The 27,958-nt window shown below is 44.0% G+C and overlaps 1 protein-coding gene across 3 annotated transcripts; it reads right to left on the reverse strand.

The window, feature by feature from the left end:
• Positions 1-24: 24 nt before the first annotated feature.
• On the reverse strand, positions 25-27,958 carry LOC138664451 (opioid growth factor receptor-like). 3 transcript variants are annotated; one of them, XM_069751156.1, is made up of 9 exons: positions 27,827-27,931; positions 26,684-26,897; positions 24,910-25,042; positions 24,098-24,184; positions 23,813-23,876; positions 23,344-23,422; positions 17,299-17,365; positions 3,956-4,104; positions 25-1,231 (listed from the first exon to the last, which is right to left on the reverse strand). In XM_069751156.1, exons 3-9 carry the CDS (start codon positions 25,006-25,008, stop codon positions 349-351), a joined length of 1,428 nt encoding a protein of 475 aa, XP_069607257.1. In that variant the 5' UTR covers positions 25,009-25,042; positions 26,684-26,897; positions 27,827-27,931; the 3' UTR covers positions 25-348. The 3 variants fall into 3 exon arrangements, with proteins under 3 accessions (XP_069607257.1, XP_069607256.1, XP_069607258.1); XM_069751155.1 differs by lacking the exon at positions 26,684-26,897 and having other exon boundaries at positions 27,827-27,958; XM_069751157.1 differs by lacking the exons at positions 26,684-26,897; positions 27,827-27,931 and adding an exon at positions 27,352-27,475 and having other exon boundaries at positions 198-1,231.

Here is a 27,958-nt window from a genome sequence, read left to right on the forward strand (position 1 = left end):
TTAAGAATCATTTAAATGACTTGTAAAGGAAATATCAAAACTTTATTACTAATCTAACAGACAAGACGACGAATGCCAGAAAGAAACATTTCAAGTCATCAAAGTGACGAATCTGGAGTCTGAGTCTTGTAGTATTAATCGTCCCCATTAGGGGGAGGTACAGAAATGTGACAACGTCTGCTCTACGCTCAGGGCAGTAGTCACCTCCCATAGCCGTCATTATCACCATATAGAAAGGCGGTTGGGGGCAGTAGTGGGAGAACTTGCCCCAAGATTACATTTATACCTAGATGCTGATTGCGTCCATGAGTAAATAGTGAGGGGGGTCTGCAACATCAACAATCCCTTTTACCCCTTCCTGACATTACTACTTCCTGACATGCAACAGAGAAAGCAGCAAAAGCCGCCAAAAGAAAGTAAAATATCAAGTATGCCATTATTCCCAATTCTGTCTTCTTGACCCGACATCAACTTTTCCTTCTCCTCATTTTCTGAGCCTTCAGCCTGATGTTCCCCATGTTGTGTGGTCCTTGTGATCAGGTTTTTATTGACAGAGCTAGTTTCCGCTGTTGTCAGCCCCTCATTATCCTCTGTTATTGGTCTCTCGTTCCTTAAGCTATTGTTCTCCGTTTTCAGCTGCTCATTTCCTGAGCTACAGTATTCTGTTATCAGCTGCTTAGTTGCTGAGCTACTGTCCTCTGTTATCTGAAGCTCAAATCCTGAGCTATTGTCCTCTGTTGTCTGTTGCTCATTTCTTGACCTAGTTACGGCATCTCTCTGTTCTGAAGCTTGATGGTCCTGTATCCTGCCCACTCCAGATCTGCTGTCGTCTCCCATGTCCTCAGTCCTGGTCTGATGCTGAAGATGCTGGTGTAAATCCTTACAGGGAGGTCCTGGGTTTTCCTCTTTACTCTCCATTTCTTCTGTAGTTCCTTCATTTTCCTTCTCTTTCTTAGCTCTGAGATTTTGGAGTTTGTCCACTGGCCCCCAGATGAACGGGCCCCGAGAAGTGTAGTTCTCCCAGGCGAACTGCACCAGCCTCCTGCGCTGCTGCTTGTCCTTCACCGTGAACATGAAATAGTCCAGGACACTTCTTTTCACATTGGGTAGCTGCTTGTTACACAAGGTCTCCTCCAGAAAAAACTGGACCAGAGGGGCCTGGAGGTGATCATAACCCATCTCCCCCAAACACTTCAGGATCCGGGTGATCCGCAGGTTGTTGTGGCTGTGACTGTGTAAAAGAAAATGGAAGAGGTTAAAATACTATAGTTTTAGGGTTTGGAAAAGCTGGGACCTTGGACTTTCTGGGAAACCTGCATGGTAAATGTACCTTTTTAGACAGTAGTGGGGTTATGTTGCTGCTTGTGACAGATCAAGTTGAATAAAAAATTAAAATTAAAGAAAAAAAAATAAAAAAAAATGCAAACCAAAGTTTCCATTTTTATAAATTATTAATTTGATGGATCTGTTTTAACACCTTCCTTCCCCAGGGTGTAATAGATCATACATCTACCTCCTCCCCGTGATGTACTGAGTGGGATCAGGAGCGATGCCCATTCCACCCAGTATGTGCAGAGCAGGATCAGGAGCGATGCCCATTCCACCCAGTATGTGCAGGCTGTGTTATGCAACTGGCATCTGCTTCTAACAATGCCATTGTGTAACCACTTAAACCACATAATTGTACCCTAAAATAAAATCAAAACTGCTTTATGTTTGTTTGTTTTTTTTCACCATTTCACAGCAGTGATGTTAGTCACAACTACAACTCGATATCGCACCCTCATCTGGCTATGTCAGCAATAGTACAAAACGTTATGGAAAACCAAAATTTGTTTTTGTTAAAAATGTAAAACTTTGGTATCCATTTTAAACAGATCTGTGTTTTGCTATACATCTTTAGACTCCAGGATATGGATGGTCCTGGTAAATCGATGATTGTATGTTATGATCCGTTTCCCATAAACTTAATTGTTAAAAAAAGTGTTTGTTACTCTAAAAGACAACGACATGAAACTGTCCTGGGACTGAACCTCTTATTTCCTCAATGGATTTAGAAAAATGTAGATTTGTACGTCTCCTTACAGGTAAATCTGTCATTTGTCAGAACTGGACTGATTCAGAAGTCTAGCGAGGCTGACAACCCCTTGTGTGAGCTGAAAGGGCTGCTATATTGGTTGTCATCCAGCTTTCCCAGCCATATCAGGGAACACAGACATACAGTTAGGTCCATATATATTTGGACAGAGACAACATTTTTCTAATTTTGGTTATAGACATTACCACAATGAATTTTAAACAAAACAATTTAGATGCAGTTGAAGTTGAGACTTTTAGCTTTCATTTAAGGGTATCCACATTAAAATTGGATGAAGGGTTTAGGAGTTTCAGCTCCTTAACATGTGCCACCCTGTTTTTAAAGGGACCACAAGTAATTGGACAATTGACTCTAAGGCTATTTCATGGACAGGTGTGGGCCATCCCTTCGTTATGTCATTCTCAATTAAGCAGATAAAAGGCCTGGAGTTGATTTGAGGTGTGGTTCTTGCATTTGGAAGGTTTTGCTGTGAAATAAACACGAGGTCAAAGGAGCTCTCCATGCAGGTGAAACAAGCCATCCTTAAGCTGCGAAAACAGAAAAAACCCATCCGAGAAATTGCTACAATATTAGGAGTGGCAAAATCTACAGTTTGGTACATCCTGAGAAAGAAAGAAAGCACTGGTGAACTCATCAATGCAAAAAGACCTGGGCGCCCACGGAAGACAACAGTGGTGGATGATCGCAGAATAATCTCCATGGTGAGGAGAAACCCCTTCACAACAGCCAACCAAGTGAACAACACTCTCCAGGAGGTCGACGTATCAATATCCAAATCTACCATAAAGAGAAGACTGCATGAAAGTAAATACAGAGGGTTCACTGCACGGTGCAAGCCACTCATAAGCATCAAGAATAAAAAGGCTAGACTGGACTTTGCTAAAAAGCATCTAAAAAAGCCAGCACAGTTCTGGAAGAACATTCTTTGGACAGATGAAACCAAGATCAACCTCTACCAGAATGATGGAAAGAGAAAAGTATGGTGAAGGCGTGGTACAGCTCCTGATCCAAAGCATACCACATCATCTGTAAAACACGGCGCAGGCAGTGTGATGGCTTGGGCATGCATGGCTGCCAGTGGCACTGGGTCACTAGTGTTTATTGATGATGTGATACAGGACAGGAGCAGCCAAATTAATTCTGAGGTATTCAGAAACATACTGTGTGCTCAGATCCAGCCAAATGCAGCAAAACTGATTGGTCGTCGTTTCATACTACAGATGGACAATGACCCAAAACATAAAGCCAAAGCAACCCAGGAGTTTATTAAAGCAAAGAAGTGGAATATTCCTGAATGGCCAAGTCAGTCACCTGACATCAAAAAGGAGGAAACACAGCGTCTGGTGATGTCCATGAGTTCAAGACTTCAGGAAGTCATTGCCAACAAAGGGTTTTCAACCAAGTACTAAAAATGAACATTTTATTTAAAATTATTGAATCTGTCCAATTACTTTTGGTCCCTTTAAAACAGGGGTGGCACATGTTAAGGAGCTGAAACTCCTAAACCCTTCATCCAATTTTAATGTGGATACCCTCAAATGAAAGCTGAACGTCTGTACTTCAACTGCATCTGAATTGTTTTGTTTAAAATTCATTGTGGTAATGTCTATAACCAAAATGAGAAAAATGTTGTCTCTGTCCAAATAAATATGGACCTAACTGTATAATGTGGTTTTGTTGTCACCCAGCTTTCTGACAGACAAAAACTAAGGCTGGAAGGCAACACATATGGCCTCATTGCAGCCACATGTCTGGTAAAGCTGAATGACAGTAAAGCCATCTTATTACATCCACCTATGTTGTCATTCAGGTGTCTGGGAAAGCTGGGCGAGACTCAAATCTCAGAGTGTCACTCACCGGCTTAGATTGTGATATCTCTCCTTCCACTCCGCTGCCCTGGACACTTCTCCAGTTTTCTCGTCCAGCAGTTGAATGCCATAAAACCGCAGCATGAGCTTGTAAGATTTGAGGAGCCTCTGCATGACGACTTCATCTGCCCTCATCCTCTAAATATTATATATATGGTCAATAAATTATATACATAGACCGTACATTCATTAGAAACCTGTTCCGTACATTTCAAATGGTCCATATAATATAAAAGCAACGTAGGAATATATATATATATATATATATATATATATATATATATATATATATATATATATATATATATATATATATAAGTCCTGGGTTCAAACCCCACCAAGGACAACATCTGCAAAGAGTTTGTATGTTCTCCCCGTGTTTGCGTGGGTTTCCTCCGGGTACTCCGGTTTCCTCCCACATTCCAAAGACATACTGATAGGGAATTTAGATTGTGAGCCCCATTGGGGACAGTGATGATAATGTGTGCAAAATGTAAAGCGCTGCGGAATATGTTAGCGCTATATAAAAATAAAGAATATATATATATATATATATATATATATATATATATATATATATATATATTTTAATAATCTTTATTAATTATTAGATAATTAATTTATCTATATTACTAGATGGTGGCCCGATTCTAACGCATTGGGTATTCTAGAATATGTATGTAGTTTATTTATGAAGTTTTCAGAATAATGCAATTTATACAAAGGATTCGGCCGGCCGTGACAAATTAGCGAAGCGTGGTTCAAATTCCGCGCCAATTCGCGGCGGGACTGCCCCTGTCGCTGATTGTTCGCGGCCGGGCGTGACCAGTGAAGTCAGGGCCCGCTCCAGGTTTTTGAGGGCCCCAGGCGAAAGTCTCAGTGGGCCCCCCTCTTTAAACACATACCACAATGCATGATGCACAGATACAGCAGAGAAATATAGCACAGCCAAGTAGCGTATAACACAGCCCACGTAGTATATAACAGCCCACGTAGTATATAGCACAGCCACGTAGTATATAGCACAGATACATAGTATATAACACAGATACATAGTATATAACACAGATACATAGTATATAACACAGATACATAGTATATAACACAGATACATAGTATATAACACAGATACATAGTATATAACACTGCCCATGCAGTATATAACACAGGCCACATAGTATAGAGCACAGCGATGTAGCATATTGCCCAGCCACATAATATATACCATAGCCACGTAGTATATAACACAGCCCACATAGTATATAGCAATGTGGGCACCATATCCCTGTTAAAAAAAGAATTAAAATAAAAAAAAAAAAAAAAAAAAAATAGTTCTATACTCACCCTCCGTCGGCCCCCCGGATCCAGCCCAGGCGTTTACCGATGCTCCTCGCGACGCTCCGGTCCCAAGAGTGCATTGCGGTCTTGCGAGATGATGACGTAGCGGTCTTGTGAGACCGCTATGTCATCATCTCGCGAGACCGCAATGCATGGACCGGTCACCGGAGCATCGCGAGGAGCGGGAAAGGCGCCGGAAGGTGAGAATATACTGATTTTTTTTTTTTTCCTTATTTTTAACATTAGATCTTTTTACTTTTGATGCTGCATAGGCATCATCAATAGGAAAAAGTTGGTCACACAGGGTTAATAGCAGCGTTAACAGAGTGCGTTACACCGCGGCATAACGTGGTCCGATAACGCTGCCATTAACCCTGTGTGAGCGCTGACTGGAAGGGAGTATGGAGGGGGCACTGACTGCAGGGAGTAAGGAGCGGCCATTACGCTGCCGGACTGTGCCAGTCGCTGATTGGTTGTGACCGTTTTGCTGCGACCAATCAGCGACTTGGGATTTCCGTGACAGACAGAAAGGCGGAAGTGACCCATATATAAAAAAAAAAAAAAAAAAATAAATATAAATTATATATATATATATATATATATATATATATATATATATATATATATACACATACATATACATACATACATACACATACATACATACACTATAATTACACAGAAAGGATATGTTCACACAGGGCGTTTTTGCTGCTTTTTTTCTGCAGCAAAATCTGATTTCTGGGCAGGAAAGAAGCGGAGGCAAAAAGCATTAAGCTACTTACTGGTAGCGGCATTTTTCGGAGGCCCATGACAGCACTACGAGAGAGGGGATCCGCCCTTCAGGAACAGGAAACCTACAGATACAAAAGGGCGGCACCTCTCCCCATGCATCAGTTGTATTTCAGAGCCTGAGAGGACTACCGCGGTTAGTAGCACACAAATATACATTATATACAGTCTATATACAAAAACAATCCATCATACCGAACTAGATACCACACGTGAGATCTATCTATCTCATTATATACACTATAGGAAGTGCAACCCCCACGTGAATAGGGAGGGAACTAAGGGTGCTGTCATGGGCCTCCGAAAAATGCCGCTACCAGTAAGTAGCTTAATGCTTTATTCGGACTCCCATGACAGCACTACGAGAGAATTACAGAGATGTAAAACTACCTTAGGGAGGGACTATAGCCTGTAGCACCCTTAACCCGAAGGTGAGATCAGAAGAGAACCCCAAGTCCAACCTATAGTGCTTGAAAAAGGTGGAAGGGGACGACCACGTAGCTGCCTTACATATCTGGTCGATCGAAACTCCAGATCTTTCCGCCCAGGATGTAGCCATGGCCCGGGTGGAATGTGCCCTCAGATTCTGCGGAACTGGACCTCCACCTGCCGTATAAGCCAGAGAGATAGCCTCCCTAATCCACTTCGCTAACGTGCACTTTGACACTCTAAGTCCTTTCCTGGAACCTTGGAAGGATAGAAACAACGCATCCTCTCTCTTCCAAGCATCAGTGACTGAGATATATTCTAATAGACATCTCCTAACATCTAAAGTATGGAGTAGCTCCTCTTTAGGATTAGAGGGATTAGGGAGAAATGATGGTAGAACTATCTCCTGAGATCTGTGAAAATCTGAGGCTACCTTTGGTAAATAAGCTGGATCCGGTCTGAGGACTACTCTGTCCTGTAGAAACTCTGTATAAGGGGAAAGCCTAGAAAGAGCCTGTATGTCTCCTACCCTACGAGCAGATGTAATTGCCACCAAAAACGCTGTTTTGAGGGATAGTAATTTAAGTGAGGCTGAATGTAATGGCTCAAACGGTTCTTTAGTCAAGGCTGAAAGGACTAGGTTGAGATCCCAAGGCATTGACCTATTCCTGTGTATAGGTCTGGATCTACTAGATGCTTTGATGAACCTTGATACCCAATAATTACCAGCAATGTTACAAGAAAATAGGGCCCCTAGGGCTGAGACTTGTACTTTTAGCGTACTTGTGGATAGATTTAGCTCTAGCCCTCTCTGCAGGAATTCTAGAATCTGGTTGATTGGTATACCCTCTTCAATATTAAAATTTGAAGAGGCCAGAAACTTCCTCCACGTTCTAGAGTAGATCTTAGTTGTTATGTTTTTCCTACTCTTCATAAGGGTATCAATTAGATTTGGAGAAAAACCTCTGTTTTTTAACAGTGACCTCTCAAAAACCATGCCGTCAAATGGAGACCCTTCACTTGTGGATGGTTGATCGGACCTTGATGAAGTAGGTCCGGAATATCCGGAAGTACCCAGGGGTCTTTCACAGACATGGTCCTGAGCCAGGAAAACCAAGCCCTTCTGGGCCAGAATGGAGCGATCAGTATGATTCTCGCTTGATCCTCCCTTATCTTCCTGACCACCAGAGGCAATAGGTTTAGCGGGGGGAACGCATAAGCCAACCGGAAATCCCATCTGATCAGGAAGGCATCCACTGCCAGCGGATATTGCCTGGGATTCAAGGAACAGAATTTTTTCGTCATTCTGTTGTCCTTGGTGGCAAATAAGTCCACCTCTGGATGACCCCACATGCTGACAATCTGGTTGAAGATTTTTATGTTCAGAGACCATTCTCCTTGTCTTAAGGTGTTTCGACTTAGAAAGTCTGCTCTTATATTCTCTTTCCCTTTTATATGTACTGCGGATAAAGATAGAAAATGGTTTTCTGCTGTCTGGAGCAGGCGATCCGCTACTTCCATCAGGGATTCGGAGCGTGTTCCACCTTGGTGATTCACGTAGGCCACTGCCACCTGGTTGTCGGAGAGGATTTTGACATGGTGACCCTGTAGATATACGAGGAGTTCCTTAATTGAGAATTCAATTGCATCAACTCCTTCTGATTGGAAGAGGCTGATATTTGGGGGTCCCATAGACCCTGAACTACAACGTCACCCATGTGTGCCCCCCACCCCGTGGGGCTGGCGTCCGTTGTGATTACCCGAGTCACCTGTGTCACCCAGGGAACTCCTGCTGACAGATTGTCTTCCTCTAGCCACCATCTAAGAGATGCAAGAACCACTGGACTTAATGTCATCTGACCCTGCAAGGAACCCTGTAAGGCTCTATCATTATCCAGAACCTCAAACTGTAAAGGTCTGGAGTGGAACTGGGCCCAACGGACGGCGGGAATACAGGAAGTTAGGGAACCTAACAAAGACATAGCCTGTCTAAGAGTCATGGTTGGTTTATTAATTGCTTTTAACACCTGTTGTTGGATATGAAATAACTTATCAGGTGGAAGACAGCATTGTTGGGACTCGGAATTTAACAGCAGCCCTAGGAATCTCTGGGTTTTTAGGGGTTGTAATCGGGATTTTTCATAATTTATGATCCAGCCCAGATCTTCAAGTTTAGATATAGCTGTTTTTACCTGAGCAATGCAATGGTCTGCTGAGTTTCCAACTATCAGGAAATCATCCAGATAAGGGATAATGAGGATATCGAATTCACGTAAGTGCGCCATGACCTCCGCAACTACTTTAGTAAATACCCGGGGAGATGCTGAGAGGCCGAAGGGAAGGGCTCTAAATTGAAAATGGCGAACAATACCTCCCATAGACACCGCCACATGTAGAAACCTCTGGAAGTTTCCATGGATAGGAACATGATAGTATGTATCCTTTAAGTCCACAACTACCATGAAGCAGTGTTTAAACAACATCTTTATTGCAGAGCTGATTGACTCCATTTTAAATGTGGTATTAACCAGGTATTCATTAAGGGATTTAAGATTAATAATAGTCCTAAATGACTTGTCTGGTTTTTGAATCAGAAAAAGAGGATAGTAGAATCCTCTTCCTCTCTCTGACTCCGGGACCTCAATCAGCACATTTTTAAGGCATAATTTCATGACCTCTGCCTCTAAAGCCGTCTGCTCAATAGTGGAGGAACGTAAGGGGGTTAGCATAAATTTATCCCGAGGCCAGTGAATAAATTCCAGTTTCAGACCAACCGATATAATACCTTGGACCCAGTCACTATTTGTGATGTTAGTCCATGCGGAAGAGAAGGCTGACAATCTCCCTCCCACAGGGATTGCTAGTCATTGGTCTGGTTTCTTACGTTCTTTTGAGGAATGGCGAAACATGTAACCCGTACCTCTCCTGTGTCTATCCTCCCATCTAAAATTCTCTCTAGAGGGTGAGGATGCGCGCTTTCTTCCACGACCAAATCTCCTTCTGTTGAATGGACGCCGGTAAGAGGCTGATGACAGATTAGGGAATTTCTTCTTATCATCCCCAGCCTTTTCAAGCAGCTCATCCAAGGTTGGCCCAAAGAGATATTCCCCTTTACATGGGATAGCGCATAACTTGGATCTTGACTGAATATCCCCCGACCAACACTTCAACCATAAGGCTCTACGAGCCGCGTTGGAGAGTCCTGCTGCTCTGGCCGCCATTCTGACCGAATCTACCGACGCGTCCGACAGGAAAGCCGCAGCATCCTGAATCACTGGAAGCGCACTTAGAATTGAACTTCTGGAAGCGCCTTCTTTAAGCTGGGATTCCAACTGTTCCAGCCAGACCATTAGGGACCTGGCCGTACATGTCACAGCCACTGCCGGTCTCAAGGATCCGGCTGCCATCTCCCAGGTACCTTTAAGGAAGGTATCTGCCTTCCTGTCAAGAGGGTCTTTAAGGGATCCCATGTCCTCGAAAGGTAATGCGGCCCTCTTTGATGCCTTCGCCACCGTCGCATCTAATTTAGGGGCTTTGTCCCAGGTATCCACAGCCGCATCCTCAAAGGGATACCTGCGCTTTAAAGCTGGTGGCAATGAACCTTTCTTCTCCGGTTTTTTCCATTCCCGGAGAATCAGGTCTTGAATCTTATCATTCACCGGGAAGGATCTACGCTTCTTGTGTTCCAAGCCGCTGAACATCAGCTCCTGACGGGAAAGCTGCGTCTTAGGTTCTTCTAAGCCCATCGTACCTCTGACCGACTTAACTAATTTATCCACCCGGTCCAGAGGCAGACAGAATCGGCCAGAGTCCTCTCCTGATGACGAGGAAGAGAGAATTGAGCCATAAGAACCTTCCTCCTTATCTTCCTCCGAAGAATCAGAGATCACCGAAGCTCTCTGTTTTGAACTTTCCGCCTGGGACAGAGACCGCAGGGATTTCTTAACTTCCATACGGATCATCTCCTTTAGACTAGCCGTAGAAGCAGATTCTTCCGCTACCTAGGGGAGGACAATAAGGGTGATACCATCTATCTAGCCTGATGTCACTCAACCCCTCCATTCCTGTAGACCTCACCATCTGTTGTATACAGGAGGCGCACAATTTTTTAGGGTAAGAATCTGGTAAAGGGACTTCACACAGGGCACACTCCTTATGTTTCGATTTTGCACTTTTCTTCCCCTAGAATGACAAAGTATAAGGGGCCCGCGTCACTGAGTGAACATTCACGTAGATCACTTACCAGTGTACGCCAAAGAAAAAGGTACCGGAACACGAGGGGGCTCCTTGCCAGTCGAAGCTCTAGATCCTTGCCTGGACGAGCTTTTACGGCTGGACTGGTCACTTCTGATATGCTCCTTTCCCACGGCTTCCTGCCGCGCTTTATCCAGAAGCTGAGGCTGCTGCTCACCATCATCTGCCATGATGAAACTGTGGCCAAAAGCAGGGTTCTATCGCCAACACCTGCTTATATCCCCCTGTATTCCGGTCAGCAGGCCGCCTGGCGTCCACCCCATTGGCTCCTGATGATCAGGCTGCAGCTGGGAGGTCAGGGGTGGCAAAACAGGAAATCCGGCGTCCGGACCCATGGGCGCCGCCATTTTGGAACGACTGCGCATGCGCAGCCATCCCGTGAACCAGAAGCGCCTGCTGACTCCACCCCCGGCGCCACAGCGTTCCGGAAACGCTCAGTGAGCGATGCAGGACGCCGGGGATGCCCAGCAGCGCTCCGGACGGCGCTCCACTTCCGACGCTGCAACTACACCACCGCACCTCACCGCCGCTGCATGACCCGGGGGGGGTGGGGGGGTGGGGGGGGAGATTAATACTCACCAAAGCCGGCGCTTCATGGAGACGAGGAATCCACCGGACCCTGCTCCCTGCTGCCAACGCCACTGACGTGCAATCCAGCCAGGACCACCGTGGCGTCTCCAGGGACTTCCGCACCGGCCGAGGTAGGAGACCCCCCCGCTACCAGAATCGGCCGGCCGACCTGGGCTCTCTACGAGATGATATCTGTAGGATCCTGTCCCTCCAGGAACAGGAAACCAACTGATGCATGGGGAGAGGTGCCGCCCTTTTGTATCTGTAGGTTTCCTGTTCCTGAAGGGCGGATCCCCTCTCTCGTAGTGCTGTCATGGGAGTCCGAATAAACGCAGGTTTTAGTGCGTTTTTGCGGTTTTGGAGTGTTTTTTTCATGCATTTTTGGAGCTAACTTGGGTCTCTTTGTGCATACTAATAAAGTTGAGTGCCCCCAGAGGAAAACAAAAACTACTTCCTGTAGAACCGTACCTCCTTTGAAAAGCCGGCAATTCAAGTGCCGCTACAGTAAAATCACAATGACAGGTTAGAATAGAATAGATATATACACAATAGATGGTGGCCCAATTCTAACGCATCAGGTATTCTAGAATATATATGTATGTATGTAGCGCTGTGAGTGGGGGTTAAATTCCACGCCAATATTGCTGATTGGTCGCACCCGGCTGGCCGATCAGTGAAGCGTGGTTCAAATCTGGCGCCAATTCGCGGCCGGACTGCGCCTGTCGCTGATTGGTAGCTCACGGCTGGCCGCGACCAATCACTGAAGCGGTGTTTAAATCCAGTGCCAATATCGCTAATTGGTCGCACCTGGCCAGCTGCGACCAGTCAGCGAAGTGTGGTTTAAATCCCGCGTCAATTCGTAGCTGGACTGTCACTAATTGGTTGCAGGATGTCGGGGGTTCGGGGTGCATGATATAACCCAGCCACATAGTATATAGCCCAGCCACATAGTATATAGCCCAGCCACATAGTATGTACCCAGCCACATAGTATGTAGCCCAGCCACATAGTAAGTAGCCCAGCCACATAGTATGTAGCAGCGACGTAGTGTATAACACAGCCCACACAGTATAATTCGCTGTCTCGGGGTATTCCTTGACCCTGATCTCTCCTTCAAACCACATATCCAAGCCCTTTCCACTTCCTGCCGCCTTCAACTCAAAAATATTTCACAGATCCGTACATTCCTAAACCAAGAATCTGCAAAAACCCTAGCCCATGCCCTCATCATCTCCCGCCTTAACTAATGTAACCTCCTGCTCTGTGGCCTCCCCTCTAACACTCTCGCACCCCTCCAATCTATTCTAAACTCTGCTGCCCGACTAATCCACCTGTCCCCCCGCTATTCCCTGGCCTCTTCCCTCTGTCAATTCCTTCACTGGCTCCCCATTACCCAGAGACTCCAGTACAAAAGCCAAACCATGACATACAAAGCCATCCACAACCTGTCTCCTCCATACATCTGTGACCTCGTCTCCCGATACTTTCCTGCATGCAACCTCCGATCCTCACAAGATCTCCTTCTCTACTCCCCTCTTATCTCCTCTTCCCACAATCGCATACAAGATTTCTCTCGCGCATCACCCCTACTCTGGAACTCTCTACCACTACATATCAGACTCTCGCCTACTATCGAAATCTTCAAAAAGAACCTGAAGACTCACCTCTTCCAACAAGTCTATAACCTGCAGTAACCACCGATCGACCAAACAACTGCACAACCAGCTCTACCCTTGCCTACTGTTTTCTCACCCATCCCTTTTTTGGCACATCACAATCTGTATTATAAGATAGAAATTTTGCAGTTTTCACTCTGGATTTATTTAGATTCTCACTTTCTGTAGTTTAACCCCTTTACCCCCAAGGGTGGTTTGCACGTTATGGACCGGGCCAATTTTTACAATTCTGACCACTGTCCCTTTATGAGGTTATAACTCTGGAACGCTTCAACGGATCCCGGTGATTCTGACATTGTTTTCTGGAGACATATTGTTCTTCATGATAGTGGTAAAATTTCTTTGATATTACCTGCATGTATTTGTGAAAAAAACGGAAATTTGGCGAAAATTTTGCAATTTTCCAACTTTGAATTTTTATGCAATTAAATCACAGAGATATGTCACACATAATACTTAATAAGTAACATTTCCCACATGTCTACTTTATATCAGCACAATTTTGGAACCAACATTTTTTTTTGTTAGGGAGTTATAAGGGTTAAAAGTTGACCAGCAATTTTTCATTTTTACAACATCATTTTTTTTAGGGACCACATCTCATTTGAAATCATTTTGAGGGGTCTATAAGATAGAAAATACCCAAGTGTGACACCATTCTAAAAACTGCACCCCTGAAGGTGCTCAAAACCACACAAGAAGTTTATTAACCCTTCTGGTGCTTCATAGGAATTTTTGGAATGTTTAAATAAAAATGAACATTCAACTTTTTTTTCACAAAAAATTTACTTCAGCTCCAATTTGTTTTATTTTACCAAGGGTAACAGGAGAAAATGGACCCCAAATATTGTTGTACAATTTGTCCTGAGTACGCCGATACCCCACATGTGGGGGTAAACCACTGTTTGGGTACATGACAGAGCTCGGAAGCGAAGGAGCGCCATTTGACTTTTTAAAGCAAAATTGACTGGAATTGAGATGGGACGCCATGTTGCGTTTGGAGAGCCACTGATATGCCTAAACATTGAAACCCCCCACAAGTGACACCATTTTGGAAAGTAGACCCCCTAAGGAACTTATCTAGATGTGTGGTGAGCACTTTGACCCACCAAGGGCTTCACAGAAGTTTATAATGCAGAGCCGTAAAAATAAAACAAAAATTTTTTCCCACAAAAATTATTTTAGCCCCCAGTTTTGTATTTTCCCGAGGGTAATAGGAGAAATTGGACCCCAAAAGTTGTTGTCCAATTTGTCCTGAGTGCGCTGATACCCCATATGTGGGGGGAACCACCGTTTGGGCACATGGGAGGGCTTGGAAGGGAAGGAGCGCCATTTGGAATGCAGACTTAGATGGATTAGTCTGCAGGCGTCACATTATTATTTATTATTATTAGTAGTATTTATTTATATAGCACCATTGATTCCATGGTGCTGTACATGAGAAGGGGTTACATACAAGTTACAAATATCACATACAGTAAACAAACTAAAAATGACAGACTGATACAAAGGGGCGAGGACCCTGCCCTTGCGGGCTTACATTCTACAGGATTATGGGGAAGGAGACAGTAGGTTGAGGGTTGCAGGAGCTCCGGTGTTGGTGAGGCGGTAGCTCCGGTGTTGGTGAGGCAGAGCCCCTAATGTACCTAAACAGTAGAAACCCCCCACAAGTGACACCATTTTGGAAAGTAGACCCCATAAGGAACTCATCTAGATGTGATGTGAGAGCTTTGAACCAACAAGTGTTTCACTACAGTTTATAACGCAGAGCCGTGAAAATAAAAAAATCCTTTTTTTTCCCACAAAAATTATTTTTTAGCCCCCAGTTTTGTATTTTCGCAAGGGTAACAGGAGAAATTGGACCCCAAAAGTTGTTGTCCAATTTGTCCTGAGTACGCTGACACCCCATATGTTGGGGTAAACCCCTGTTTGGGCACACGGGAGAGCTCGGAAGGGAAGGAGCACTGTTTAACTTTTTCAACGCAGAATTGGCTGGAATTGAGATCGGACGCCATGTCGCGTTTGGAGCCCCTGATGTGCCTAAAACAGTGGAAACCCCCCAATTATAACTGAAACCCTAATCCAAACACACCCCTAACCCTAATCCCAATGGTAACCCTAACCACACCTCTAACCCAGACACACCCCTAACCCTAATCCACACCCTAATCCTAACTTTAGTCCCAACCCTAACTGTAGCCCTAACCCTAACGGGAGAATGGAAATAAATACATTTTTTAAATTTTTTAATTTTTCCGTAACTAAGGGGGTGATGAAGGGGGGTTTGATTTACTTTTATAGCGGGTTTTTTTTTATGATTGGCAGCCGTCACACACTAAAAGACACTTTTTATTGCAAAAAATATTTTTTGCGTTACCACATTTTGAGAGCTATAATTTTTCCATATTTTGGTCCACAGAGTTATGTGAGGTCTTGTTTTTTGCGGGACGAGTTGACGTTTTTATTGGTATCATTTTCGGGCACGTGACATTTTTTGATCGCTTTTTATTCCGATTTTTGTGAGGCAGAATGACCAAAAACCAGCTATTCATGAATTTCTTTTGGGGGAGGCGTTTATACCGTTCCGCGTTTGGTAAAATTGATAAAGCAGTTTTATTATTCGGGTCAGTACGATTACAGCGATACCTCATTTATATCATTTTTTTATGTTTTGGCGCTTTTATACGATAAAAACTATTTTATAGAAAAAATTATTATTTTTGCATCGCTTTATTCTGAGGACTATAACTTTTTTATTTTTTTGCTGATGATGCTGTATGGCGGCTCGTTTTTTTGCGGGACAAGATGACACTTTCAGCGGTACCAAGGTTATTTATATCTGTCTTTTTGATCGCGTGTTATTCCACTTTTTGTTCGGCGGTATGATAATAAAGCGTTGTTTTTGCCTTTTTTTTTTTTTTTTTTTCTTACGGTGTTTACTGAAGGGGTTAACTAGTGGGCCAGTTTTATAGGTGGGGTCGTTACGGACGCGGCGATACTAAATATGTGTACTTTTATTTTTTTTTTTTATTATTTAGATAAAGAAATGAATTTATGGGAATAATATATATATATATATATATATATATATATATATATATATATATATATATATATATATATATATATATATATATATATTCATTATTTAGGATTTTTTTTTTATTTTTTATTTTTTATTTTTTTTTTACACGTGTGGAAATGTTTTTGTTTTTAACATTTTTACTTTGCCCCAGGGATGACATCACAGATCAGTGATCTGACAGTGTGCACAGCACTCTGTCAGATCACTGATCTGACATGCAGCGCTGCAGCCTTCACAGTGCCTGCTCTGAGCAGGCTCTGTGAAGCCACCTCCCTCCCTGCAGGACCCGGATGCTGCGGCCATCTTGGATCCGGGGCCTGCAGCGAGGAAGGAGGTGAGGAGACCCTCGCAGACACGCGATCACATCGCGTTGCTGCGGGGGGGCTCAGGGAAGCCCGCAGGGAGCCCCCTCCCTGCGGGATGCTTCCCTATACCGCCGGCACATCGCGATCATGTTTTATCGCGGTGTGCCGGGGGTTAATGTGCCGGGAGCGGTCCGTGACCACTCCTGGCACATAGTGCCGGATGTCAGCTGCGATAGGCAGCTGACACCCGGCCGCGCTCCCCCCGTGAGCGCGGCCGATCGCGTTGGACGTACTATTCCGTCCTTGGGAATTAGGGCCCACCCCACATGGACGGAATAGTACGTCCGATGGCAGAAAGGGGTTAAAAAAAAAAAAAATGATATGTACATTAGCCACAATTAAAAGACCCTAAAACCCTATCTATTGTAATGAAGCGTGTGCAAAGGTCATTGCAAAGACAGGGGGAGCAGGGTCAGCTGTAACATAGCCTAAATATGATTGGTGGATCCTGTGTTATTAGCTGTATATAGCTGTGTCATTGCAATTGTGTCTATGATGGCAATGAGACTGATGAAAAGTCTTCTGTAAAGAGCAAGTATATTGAATCTGAATTTTTTTTTTTATCTAAAATGACCCCATTGGTCACTTTGAATATTGCAAGATTACCAATTTGTTTTATAACCGATTGTAATATGAAAAAAAAACCACCTAGGCAAAAATTGACAAAAATATACGTGAAAAACTTGATTTAAACAAGTAATTTTCCTTTAAAACATCCTCTTTAAATAACCATTTGTACATTATACAGGCAGCACATACGCAAGATACACTCTCCATACATTATATGGTGTCAGATAATGATTGTCTTTACTTTGTAATTTACCTTAATTTCTGCCTGGGTCAGCGGGGTGGCGTACGGGTTCACCCCGGGCTCTCGCAGTGGAAACAACCTGTAATAATATTCTGTTTTACAAAGGTGCTTATAAAAATGGAAATTAATTGCTCCCACCCAGGGTCATCCCAGGATCGTTACCCCTCCGACAACAAGACTGTGCTACTGCCTACAATTATGCAAGTACTTCTGACTAAATTAGAATATCATGAAAAAGTTGGTTTATTTCAGTTCTTCAATGCAAAAAAGTCAAACTCGTACTATATAGAGTCATTACAAACAGCGTGATCCATTTCAAGCGTTTATTTCTGTTAATGTTGATGATTATGGCTTATAGCCAATGAAAACCCAAAAGTCATTATCTCAGTACTTTAGAATACTTTATAAAACCAGCTTTAAAAATGATTTTAAAATCTGAAATGTTGGCCTACTGAAATGTATGTTCAGTAAATGCACTCAATACTTGGTCGGGGAGACTTTTGCATCAATTACTGCATCAATGCGGGTGGCATGGAGGTGATCATCCTGTGGGTCTGATGTCTTTCATCTTCCTCTTGACAATACCCCATAGATTCTCCATGGGTTTAAGGTCAGGCGAGTTTGCTGGCCAATCAAGCACAGTGATACTGTTGTCTGTAAACCATGTATTGGTACTTTTGGCAGTGTGGACAGGTGCCAAGTCCTGCTGGAGAATGACATTTCCATCTCCAAAAAGCTTGTTGGCAGAGGGAAGCATGAAGTGCTCTAAAATTTCCAGTTAGCCGGCGATCCAAGAAATATAATTTCTCCTTGCGGAGAGTGACATGATAAGCATGTCGAGGTGAGGAGACAAAGCCGCAATGCTCCTCTGGGAAATATGCAAATTGTCTCTTCAGAGAGGAAGAGGACTAGAACTCTAGTGCCACCTATTGGAAGTAGCAATCCTAACAGTCAATGTCGACCCTTTAACGAGCCTTGTCATATGACTTAGGATAATAACCAAACCAGAAGGCTCGTGATAAGGCTCGTTAAAGGGTCGACATTGACTGTTAGGATTGCTACTTCCAATAGGTGGCACTAGAGTTCTAGTCCTCTTCCTCTCTGAAGAGACAATTTGCAGATAGACGGCAGCACTGACTTTGGTCTTGATAAAACACAGTGGACCTACACCAGCAGATGACATGGCTCCCCAAACCATCACAGATTGTGGAAACCTCACATTAGACCTCAATCAGCTTGGATTGTGGCCTCTCCACTCTTCCTCCAGACTCTGGGACCTTGATTTCCAAATGAAATGCAAAATGTACTTTCATCTGAAAACAACACACCACACTGAGCAACAGTCCAGTTCTTTTTCTCCTTGGCCCAGGTAAGGCTACTTTCACACTAGCGTTAACTGCAATCCGTCACAATGCGTCGTTTTGCAGAAAAAACGCATCCTGCAAAAGTGCTTGCAGGATGCGTTTTTCCCCATAGACTTGTATTGACGACGCATTGCGACGGATTGCTTTGGCAGACCGTCGGGAGCAAAAAAAACGCTACATGTAACATTTTTTGCTCCTGACGGACCGCTTTTTCCGACCGCGCATGCGCAGCCGGAACTCCGCCCCCACCTCCCCGCACCTCACAATGGGGCAGCGGATGCGCCGGAGAAATGCATCCGCTGCCTCCGTTGTGCAGTGAGTTAAACGCTAGCGTCGGTATCTCTGCCCGACGCATTGCGCCGGGGAGATTCCGACGCTAGTGTGAAAGTAGCATAAGACGCTTCTGGTGAGGTCTATTGGTCATGAGTGGCTTGACACAAGGAATGCGACACTTGTAGCCCATGTCCTGGATACATCTGTATGTGGTGGCTCATGAAGCAATGACTCCAGCAGCAGTCTACTCCTTGTAAATCTCCCCCAAATTTTTGAATGGCCTTTTCGTAACAATCCTTTCAAGTCTACGGTTATCCCAGTTGCTTGTGCACTTTTTTCTACCACACTTTTTCCTTCCACTCAACTTTCCATTAACTCCTTTCCGACATCAGGCGTAATAGTATTCCAATGTCAGACTCCCTCCCTTTGATGTAGGCTCCAGCGTTGAGCCCACATCTTTTCCGGCACATGTCACCTGTTTTGAATAGCCGATGTGTGCCTCTAACAGCATCGGGTGGAATCGCGACCCCCCTGTGGCTGTTATCTAGTTAAATTCTGCTGTCGAACTCTGAAAGTGGCATTTAGCTGGTGTATCCAGCAAGCGCTCCGGAAATCCCACTCATCGGCGCCCGTGTCACATGACCGCGGGTCGCCAATGGGTTGACATAACAACCAGAGGTCTCCAGCAGACCTCTATGGTTGTCATTGCCGGATTGCTATGAGCTCATACCAAGTGAGCAATTCTGCTACATACAGGCGATTTGATCGATGTAGTCCGTGTGCCGTGCAGGAGACAGCGCTACAGTAAGCGCTGTCCCCCCAGCTTGTGGTGCTGAAGCCCCATTCATTTCTTCTCTCCAGCAGCGTTCGCTGGAACGAAGGAATGAAAAATCTTTTTTTTTTTTTTTGCGGTGTAAATAAAGTTCCCAGTAATCTCCCCCCTCCCACCCCCTGTGCGCCCGCCCGCTGGAAAGAAAATACTCACCCGGCTCCCTCGAAGCTTCCTCTCAGCGTCGCAGCTCTTCCTGTATGAGCGGTCACGTGGTGCCGCTTATTACAGTGATGAATATGCGGCTCCACCGCGGCTTTGCCGGATGAAACGTGTGGCCATCAGGCGCAATCCGGCGCTAATACAACTCTGAGAAAAAACGGATCCGGCGAAAAAAAAAAAAAAAAACAGATCCGTTTTTCAAAACTCGCCGGATTGTGCCTGACGGCAAAAACCTGATGTGTGAAGGTAGCCAGATTTTATAATATATATATATATATATATATATATATATATATATATATATATATATATATATATATATATATATATATATATATATATATATATATATATATATATATATATATATATAATCTCTCTATCTATCTAGGCCTATGTTTCTTATCTGCGCCAGAAGAGGAAAGCCGATGGCCAGGGGCCAATATTTGTAGCCTGGGTAGGGGGGGGGGTTGTAATACCCATGGCCCCCTCCCAGGCTATGAATATCAGCCCGCAGCCGTCTGCGTAGCCTTTACTGGCTATTAAAATAGGGGGACCCACCAAAAAAAAAAAAAAAAAAAAAAAATTACGTTTTGTCCCCCTATATTTTATAGCCAGAAAGGCTACGCAGACAGCTGCGGGCTGATATTCATAGCCTAGAGAGGGGCCATGGATATTGCCCCGCCCCCGGCTACAAATACGAGCCCGCAGCCGCCCCAGAAATGGCACTTATCCTCTCTCTTCCCACTCCCCTGTAGCGGTGGGACATGGGGTAATAAGGGGTTAATGTCACCTTGCTATTGTAAGGAGACAGTAAGCCTGGTTAATAATGGAGAGGTGTCAATAAGACGCACATCCATTATTAATCCTAGAGTAGTGAAAGAGTTTAAAAAAAATAAATAAAGACACAGCCAGAAAAAAGTATTTTAATATTCTTAATTTGACCGTACTCAATCGCCTGTAAAAAAAAAAATAATAATAATAAACCGTATACTCCCTGTCTGACGCAGTCCAATTAATAACGAGTGTCCCATGACGATCTCCCCTATAGAACAGTGACATCGGGTGATGTCACTGCTCTATAGGACCTCCAGTGACACACTGACAGGAGACAATGGATCCTGCAGTGCATCACTGAGGTTACCTGAGTTCAGGGTCTCATTTTATGGCATTGCTGCGTGGGAACTTTCTCACACAGCAATGCCAAAAGTGAGACTAGGGACTATTTTTTTACAGTGGCGGAAGAATACAGTGCGGAAGCATACCTTCCGTCATTGTATTCCTGGAGCCCCTGGAGAGCGGTCGCATCAGCTGATGCTCTCCACGGGAGATCGTCGTGGGATACTCGTTTTAATTGGATCAGGGAGTATGGTGTTTGTTTATTATTTTAATTTTAATTTTTTTTTTTTTATAGGTGACACTGGCTTCGGGGGATCAAGGTGACAAGGTGATGGTGAGTATGTACTCTATGTCTATATGTATTGTATGTTATATGTACTGTTGTATATTGTATGTTCTATGTACTGTTGTATGTTGTATGTTTGTGTTTTTTGTTTTTACATTCAACACAGACTACTACTGTCCCATCATTGGCTAATGTGTCAATCACTGTCACTGTAGCAGGCATAGCCCAATGGGACTTGTAGTCGGACGATGCCTGCACACACACACACACACACACAAAGACCCCCGGCAGCCTGCACAGACACCCCCCCTTCCCTAAGAGAAGGAATGAATGCTGGCTTCAGCACCAAAAGCAGGGGACAGCGCTTAACTGTAGCGCTGTTTCTCCTGCGGCGGTACTTGCACACGGAGGAGAGTGCACACTGTTCTCCGTGTGCGGGATGCTTTGCGGACCGTGCTGCCGGAGAAACGTGGACATGTCTCCGTGTTTTGAACATGGACACATGGTCCGTGAGAACACGCTGACATGTGCAGAGACACATTTATTTTGATGTGTCTACGTGAGTCAGTGTCTCTAGTACGTGAGGAAACTGTCACCACACGTATCGGAGCCACTGACGTGTGAAACCGGCCTTAAAGATAGGTACGCAGGATGCATGCAGAAGTAGGCGGAGCTTAAGGGAGGATGTATGCAGACCAGCCAAAAGCAGATGTTGAACCAGCCTAAGGGACCTATTTAAAAGCTTAGGAAGCCTTTGCAGGTGTTTTTTGTTAACTATTCTAATTTACTGAGATAACTTTTGGTTTTACATTGGCTGTAAGCCATAATCATCAACATTAACAGAAAAACACTTGGAATAGATCACACTGTTTGTAATGACTCTATATAATAGGAGATTCACTTTTTTTGTATTGAAGAACTGAAATAGATTTACTTTTTCGTAATATTCTAATATTCTTTGAATATTCTAATTTAGTGAGAAGCACTTGTAAGGTCACATTCACATGTTATTTGGTCAGTATTTTACCTCAATATTTGTAAGTCAAAACCAGGAGTGGAACAATTAGAGGAAAAGTTTAATAGATACACGTCTCCACTTCTGTATTTATCACCCACTCCTGGTTTTGGCTTACAAATACTGAGGTAAAATACTCACTAATTAATTAACGTGTGAACATGGCCTAAGAATCATGATACAATTATATTATAACAAACCCTCAGCTGTAACAAGTATTGGGGTTGTAGCTTCAGGGTGTAAACAATGGTCCCATTCATTGACAGCATACTGAGGTCATGAATATGCTGGAGACTTGAAATTTAACATATATTAGAAAGTTGCAGGACTTTGTATATGGCCACGTTCACACTTCAGTATTTGGTCAGTATTTTGCATCAGTGTTTATAATTGAAATCCAGGAGTGGAACTTACAGGGAAAAACTATAACTGGAAGCCTGACTACTGTTCTGAGTTTTGGGGACACTCATGGTTTTGGCATATAAATACTGATCAAAAACACTGATGTGTGAATAAAGCCTAAGGCTACTTTCACCCTAGCGTCGTACTCGGCATGTCGCAGTGCGTCGGGCCGACGTACCGACACTAGCAGTGAATGCGCCGCACAATGGGGGCAGCGGATGCATTTTTCCAGCGCATCCGCTGCCCCATTGTGAGTTGCGGGGAGGTGGGGGTGGAGTTCCGGACGCGCATGCACGGTCGGAAATGGCGGACACAACACTGCAAAAAAAGTTACATGTAACGTTTTTTTGCTGCCGACGGTCCGCCACAACAGTCGCACGATGGTTGCGACGTGTGGCAAAGCGTCGCAATGCGACGCTAATGTTAGTCAATGAAGAAAAAACGCATCCTGCAAGCACTTTTGCAGGATGAGTTTTTTTCTCCTAAACGACGCATTGCGACGTGCAGTGCACGACGAAAGTGTGAAAGTAGCCTTATATAGTGATATGGACCCCTGGAAGTGATCCCATCCCCCACCCTCCAACATTCCATGTCCCTTTAGACTCACCACTGGATGTAGGAGTGATTGGCTTCAAGTTCCTTATAGTCGTCCCACCATTTCCTATAAATGTCCTCTATTGTTTCCCCTGCATTTGGTTTAGAGACTCAATCAGTCAAGGTGGTCATCATTTATTATTAACTGACAAAAAAAAACAAAATATGCAAACAAGCAGAGCTGCAGTGTAAAGCATGGCGGAAAAGGAACAGCAGCCTGAGCCACCATATAATGGATTTCTATTTAATATAACGTAGACGACTCTTAACAATACAGCGAAGCTGGAGCATACGTGTTTCTGGGAAAGCTGAGTGACAACCAATATGGTCGTCATTACATGTGGGCTTGTCATTCAGCTTTCCTAGGGTCTTGAATGGTAAATCTGACTAATAATAAAACAGAGGAACAGGACATATATTACATGTCGCTATTCAGGAGTCTGGGAAAGTATGAGAAGATAGATAATGCCTCACATACTGACCGTAAGGCTGAAACGCCATCTGGTTCTGGTAGAACAGCAGGTTCGGCATTTTTTCCGGAGAATCCTATGGAGAAACTGTGTAAGTCGGATGCACAGAGAGAATCATTAGAGGCCACAAAGATCTGACTGGAATTGGTGCTAAAATTATTGGTTCCAATGGAAATCTGTACAATCAGGATAGCATATGCCATTGCCGCTGTCATTAGGTGTGTGCCCCTTTAAGAATCTTCAGATGAGGCATATAATGGCAGATGTGAGACGTTAGCACTTGCTGGGGGTAGTTACCGGGTCATCAGCAGTATCCAGGTCTGCTTTGTCATATCCATGTCTGTACCTCTGCATGTCTCTTGCCGATCTGTTACCGGAGCGGTGCTGAAAAGAAAAGACCCCAAATCTATTCAGCGCCAAATAGGTGCACATGGGCTGTCATGTGGCCGTTCCTACCTAATGTAAGGCTGTGTGCACACGTTGCTGATTTTTTGCTATAAAACCGCAAAAAAACAGTATACATTATGCATCCCATCTTTTAGAATGAAATCCGCAATTTTTGTGCATGATGCTTTTTTCCACGAAAAAAATGCATCGCGGTAAAAAAAAACGCAGCATGTTCATTAATTTTGTGGATTTTTTGCAGATTTCCCAATATATAATGCATTGGGAAACGTCCGGAAAAATCCGCAAAAAAAAACCACACCAAAAACGCGCTACAAATGTTCAAAAAAATGCATGCAGATTTCTTGCAGAAAATTTCAGCTTTTTCTCAGGAAGTTTCTGCAAGAAATCCTGAACGTGTGCACATAGCCTTAGAGTGCCACTCAGTGCGTTTAGTTGATTTTTCCATAGCAAAATCTCAGGAACTTACCGTATTTTGTGTTTCAGGTTCCAAGATCTCTGCTTGCTGTCAGTGAAATTCTAGTTTGTGGTAAATGCAATAGCTAAGAGTTTGTAGTAATGTTTCCAGGGTATCCCGGATTAATGACATATACATTTTAGCAGACATATGGGTGACAGGTTTATGTGTTCCTGACAGCACATGGCACCATTTGTTAGGACGGGAGTCCCGGCCCTTTAACAGAGATTTTATTCTGGTAACCTACCCAATTCTGTGGTTTCTGCATTTTGTAAGGGGGTTCCTCATCTTCCCAGGTGGAGTCATAATCTGAATTCCAGCATTCGTCCTTGTTGAATCCAAACATGTTAAAGACGTGAAAATGCTTATAGTCCTGCAACCTTGAGAGGAAACATGGAAATACAGTGAATTTGCATTAATCTAGCACCTTGTACTTTAAAAATGTTACACTTATCCAGATAAGGCAATAGAACTTGCTTCGATTGCTGCAATGTTCAGTTTTACCACAGGCTGTAAAGTGAGATGACATTCCTTTTAAAGGGTGGGGTGTAACCTGTGTGCTGACATCTAGAGGTCAGTGTGAACACTGCAAGGACTGTCTGACAATCTTGAATCCTTCACCAGGAAGTGAGAGGTCATTGGATGTTCATATCCTGCACACGACGAGGATGTGTGGGACATGCTGGCACATGTAGTTCCTTCCTGGCCAACAGATATGAAGGACAACACTGTTGTCTGGCACACGGAGCCGACTTTGTTTTTACATATACTTAATATAGTGTGTGATGAGCCTGCACTATTGTATGAAGTGAAACACAACAATATCCGTGTCCCAATGTATCCAGCCTGTCATCTAATGCAAAAATAGGTGTGGGCACCTTGGCCATCTGTGCCTGGCATTTGTGTATATGTTACTTGTAGTTCGCAGAGCCTGACAGAAAACATGAAAATTTCTTTAGGTCTGTATCCTGCACATATCCTGTCAGTGTCACCATATTGGTTTTCAGTCAGATTGATATTCTCACCGGAAGATCTGTCAAAGTCTATGTTCACGCATGGAGTGTTTTTCATGTGATTTTGTTCAGAATCCTCCTGAAAAAGCACCCAAAACTGCCCCAACAATGGACATAATGCAAAGCAAGATGAAAACAGCATTGCTGTGCACATGTTCATTATTTTGTTACTTCTTGTAGGGCGTAAAGAGAACCTGTCAGCAGAAAAAATGCTATTAACCTGTAGATATGGGATTAATGTGCCCGGCGCCATCACATAGCCGAAAGCTGCGGTGAGAAGCACCATTCCGGTTTCAGTCACCGCTTAAGTACGCAGATCAGCGGCTGTAACCGCGTCCCGACCCTGACTGGCAGCCGGCCCCAATGCAGAGTCAGTGTCAGTCAGCGCGGTTACAGCTGTCCCTCTGTATACTCTGAGCGGTGACTGAACCAGCGCCGCCCCCGTGACTGAAAACAGAACACTGCTGGGGGAAATAAAGTTAATTTTCTTCCCACAGTGTTCAGTTAAATGCAGGCAATAGGCACATTAGGGCTATGTGCACACGTTGCGGATTAGGCTTAAAGGGACACTGTCACCTGAATTTGGAGGGAACAATCTTCAGCCATGGAGGTGGGGTTTTGGGGTTTTTGATTCACCCTTTCCTTACCGGCTGGCTGCATGCTGACTGCAATATTGGATTGAAGTTCATTCTCTGTCCTCCGTAGTACATGCCTGCACAGTCTGCAATCTTGCCTTGCCCAGGCGTGTACTATGAAGGACAGATAATGAACTTCAATCCAATATTGCAGTCAGCATGCAGCCAGCCGGTAAGGAAAGGGTGAATCAAAAACCCCAAAACCCCGCCTCCATGGCTGAAGATTGTTCCCTCCAAATTCAGGTGACAGTGTCCCTTTAAGAATTTCTGGTGCAGATTCTGCATCTCTTGGCAGAAAAAGCAGGTGTGGATTTGACCCATTTTTTTGTGCGGTTTTGCTGCGGATTTTTTGCGGATTTACTGCGTTTTTTACCCCTGCGGATTTCACATGGTTTTTTCGGGACCACAACGTTGCTGTTCGCACTGGTATATGGGTGCTGATAAAGATTCTTCTTATCCACCTAAAGGCCCCATTCAGACATTTGTTTTTACATATACATGTTCTGTCCTTGCTCTTCACAGATAGATTAGTTTGGGCACGATCTATGGGGCTGTTCAAATATCCATTTTTTTTCCAGTTCATCTGTCTGCAAAAACAAAAAATGAAGACGTGTTGCAGGACAGACTCGCCAATGTATAAGAATGGTAGCCCCCCTTCCCCCCCCCAATAAGAATTAGGGAATAAAGCGGGGGTCACATGGTCACACAGGCTATGAATAATACTGTGGCTGAAGTTTCAGTAAAGGGTTAATATTAGGGCGAATTGCTGGTTGATTTTGTGCTATTTTTGGATATTCTGGCTCAGACCAGTTTGTTTGGCGCTCTTTTTAACAGCTGTTCATTGGTGGACAGTGCGTTGCTGGGCCGTTACTATAGTATTTAAGCCAGTTGCTGGCTAATTTCACTCATTCTGAGGTGAAGTACTGAAGAGTGACGAAAGAAGATCCCACCCTCCCTCGAGCTATTATTTTCCTTGTCGTGATGTTTATAGAAGACCGGCCCATCCGATCCTTTATCTAGTCCCAGTCCCCGACGCCTTACTCTGTACAGGCACCATCTGTGATATCATTGCACTTGTTGCTGCATTGTGACTGAGACCGGATGGTCGAGAGTCAAGCTGAATGGTGGAGCAGGCTGCCGATGGTTCCCACTTCCTCCATTGTATTCAGTTGTTCTGTATCTGCACCTAGAGGATGAAAATCCATACACTAGGCGAGGGTAGGTGGCAGTGCCATATGGCACCTTGCCCCTTCACACACACATGTCCCATAGGAGCCGCATGGTCTGCCGCTATTAGCAATACGCCAGTGATAGTCGGGTGCACGCCATCAGGTGAACTTGGTCCCATACAGCCATCAAAACATCCGAAATCAGAAAAATAGCTTATGTCATATCCTACAATGTTATCTGTGGTCTTACATAGGACTGCAGGTAAATCTACTATAGTAGCTTAACATAGAGTCCTACTAATTCAGAACTCACCTCAACTACATTGACGCAAAACAAATGCACTTACCCCTTCTATAGGACAATCGGGGCTCAGAGGTGAGTGTCTTACTGAAGATATGAAGGCACAAACTGAAATGAAACTTTTACCCAGTTTGCCGGCAAGTGCAAACTTGAACTTCAGCATTGAGTTTCACTTTCT

The sequence above is a fragment of the Ranitomeya imitator genome, chromosome 2 (assembly GCF_032444005.1).
Source record: "Ranitomeya imitator isolate aRanImi1 chromosome 2, aRanImi1.pri, whole genome shotgun sequence".
Classification (NCBI taxonomy): domain Eukaryota; kingdom Metazoa; phylum Chordata; class Amphibia; order Anura; family Dendrobatidae; genus Ranitomeya; species Ranitomeya imitator.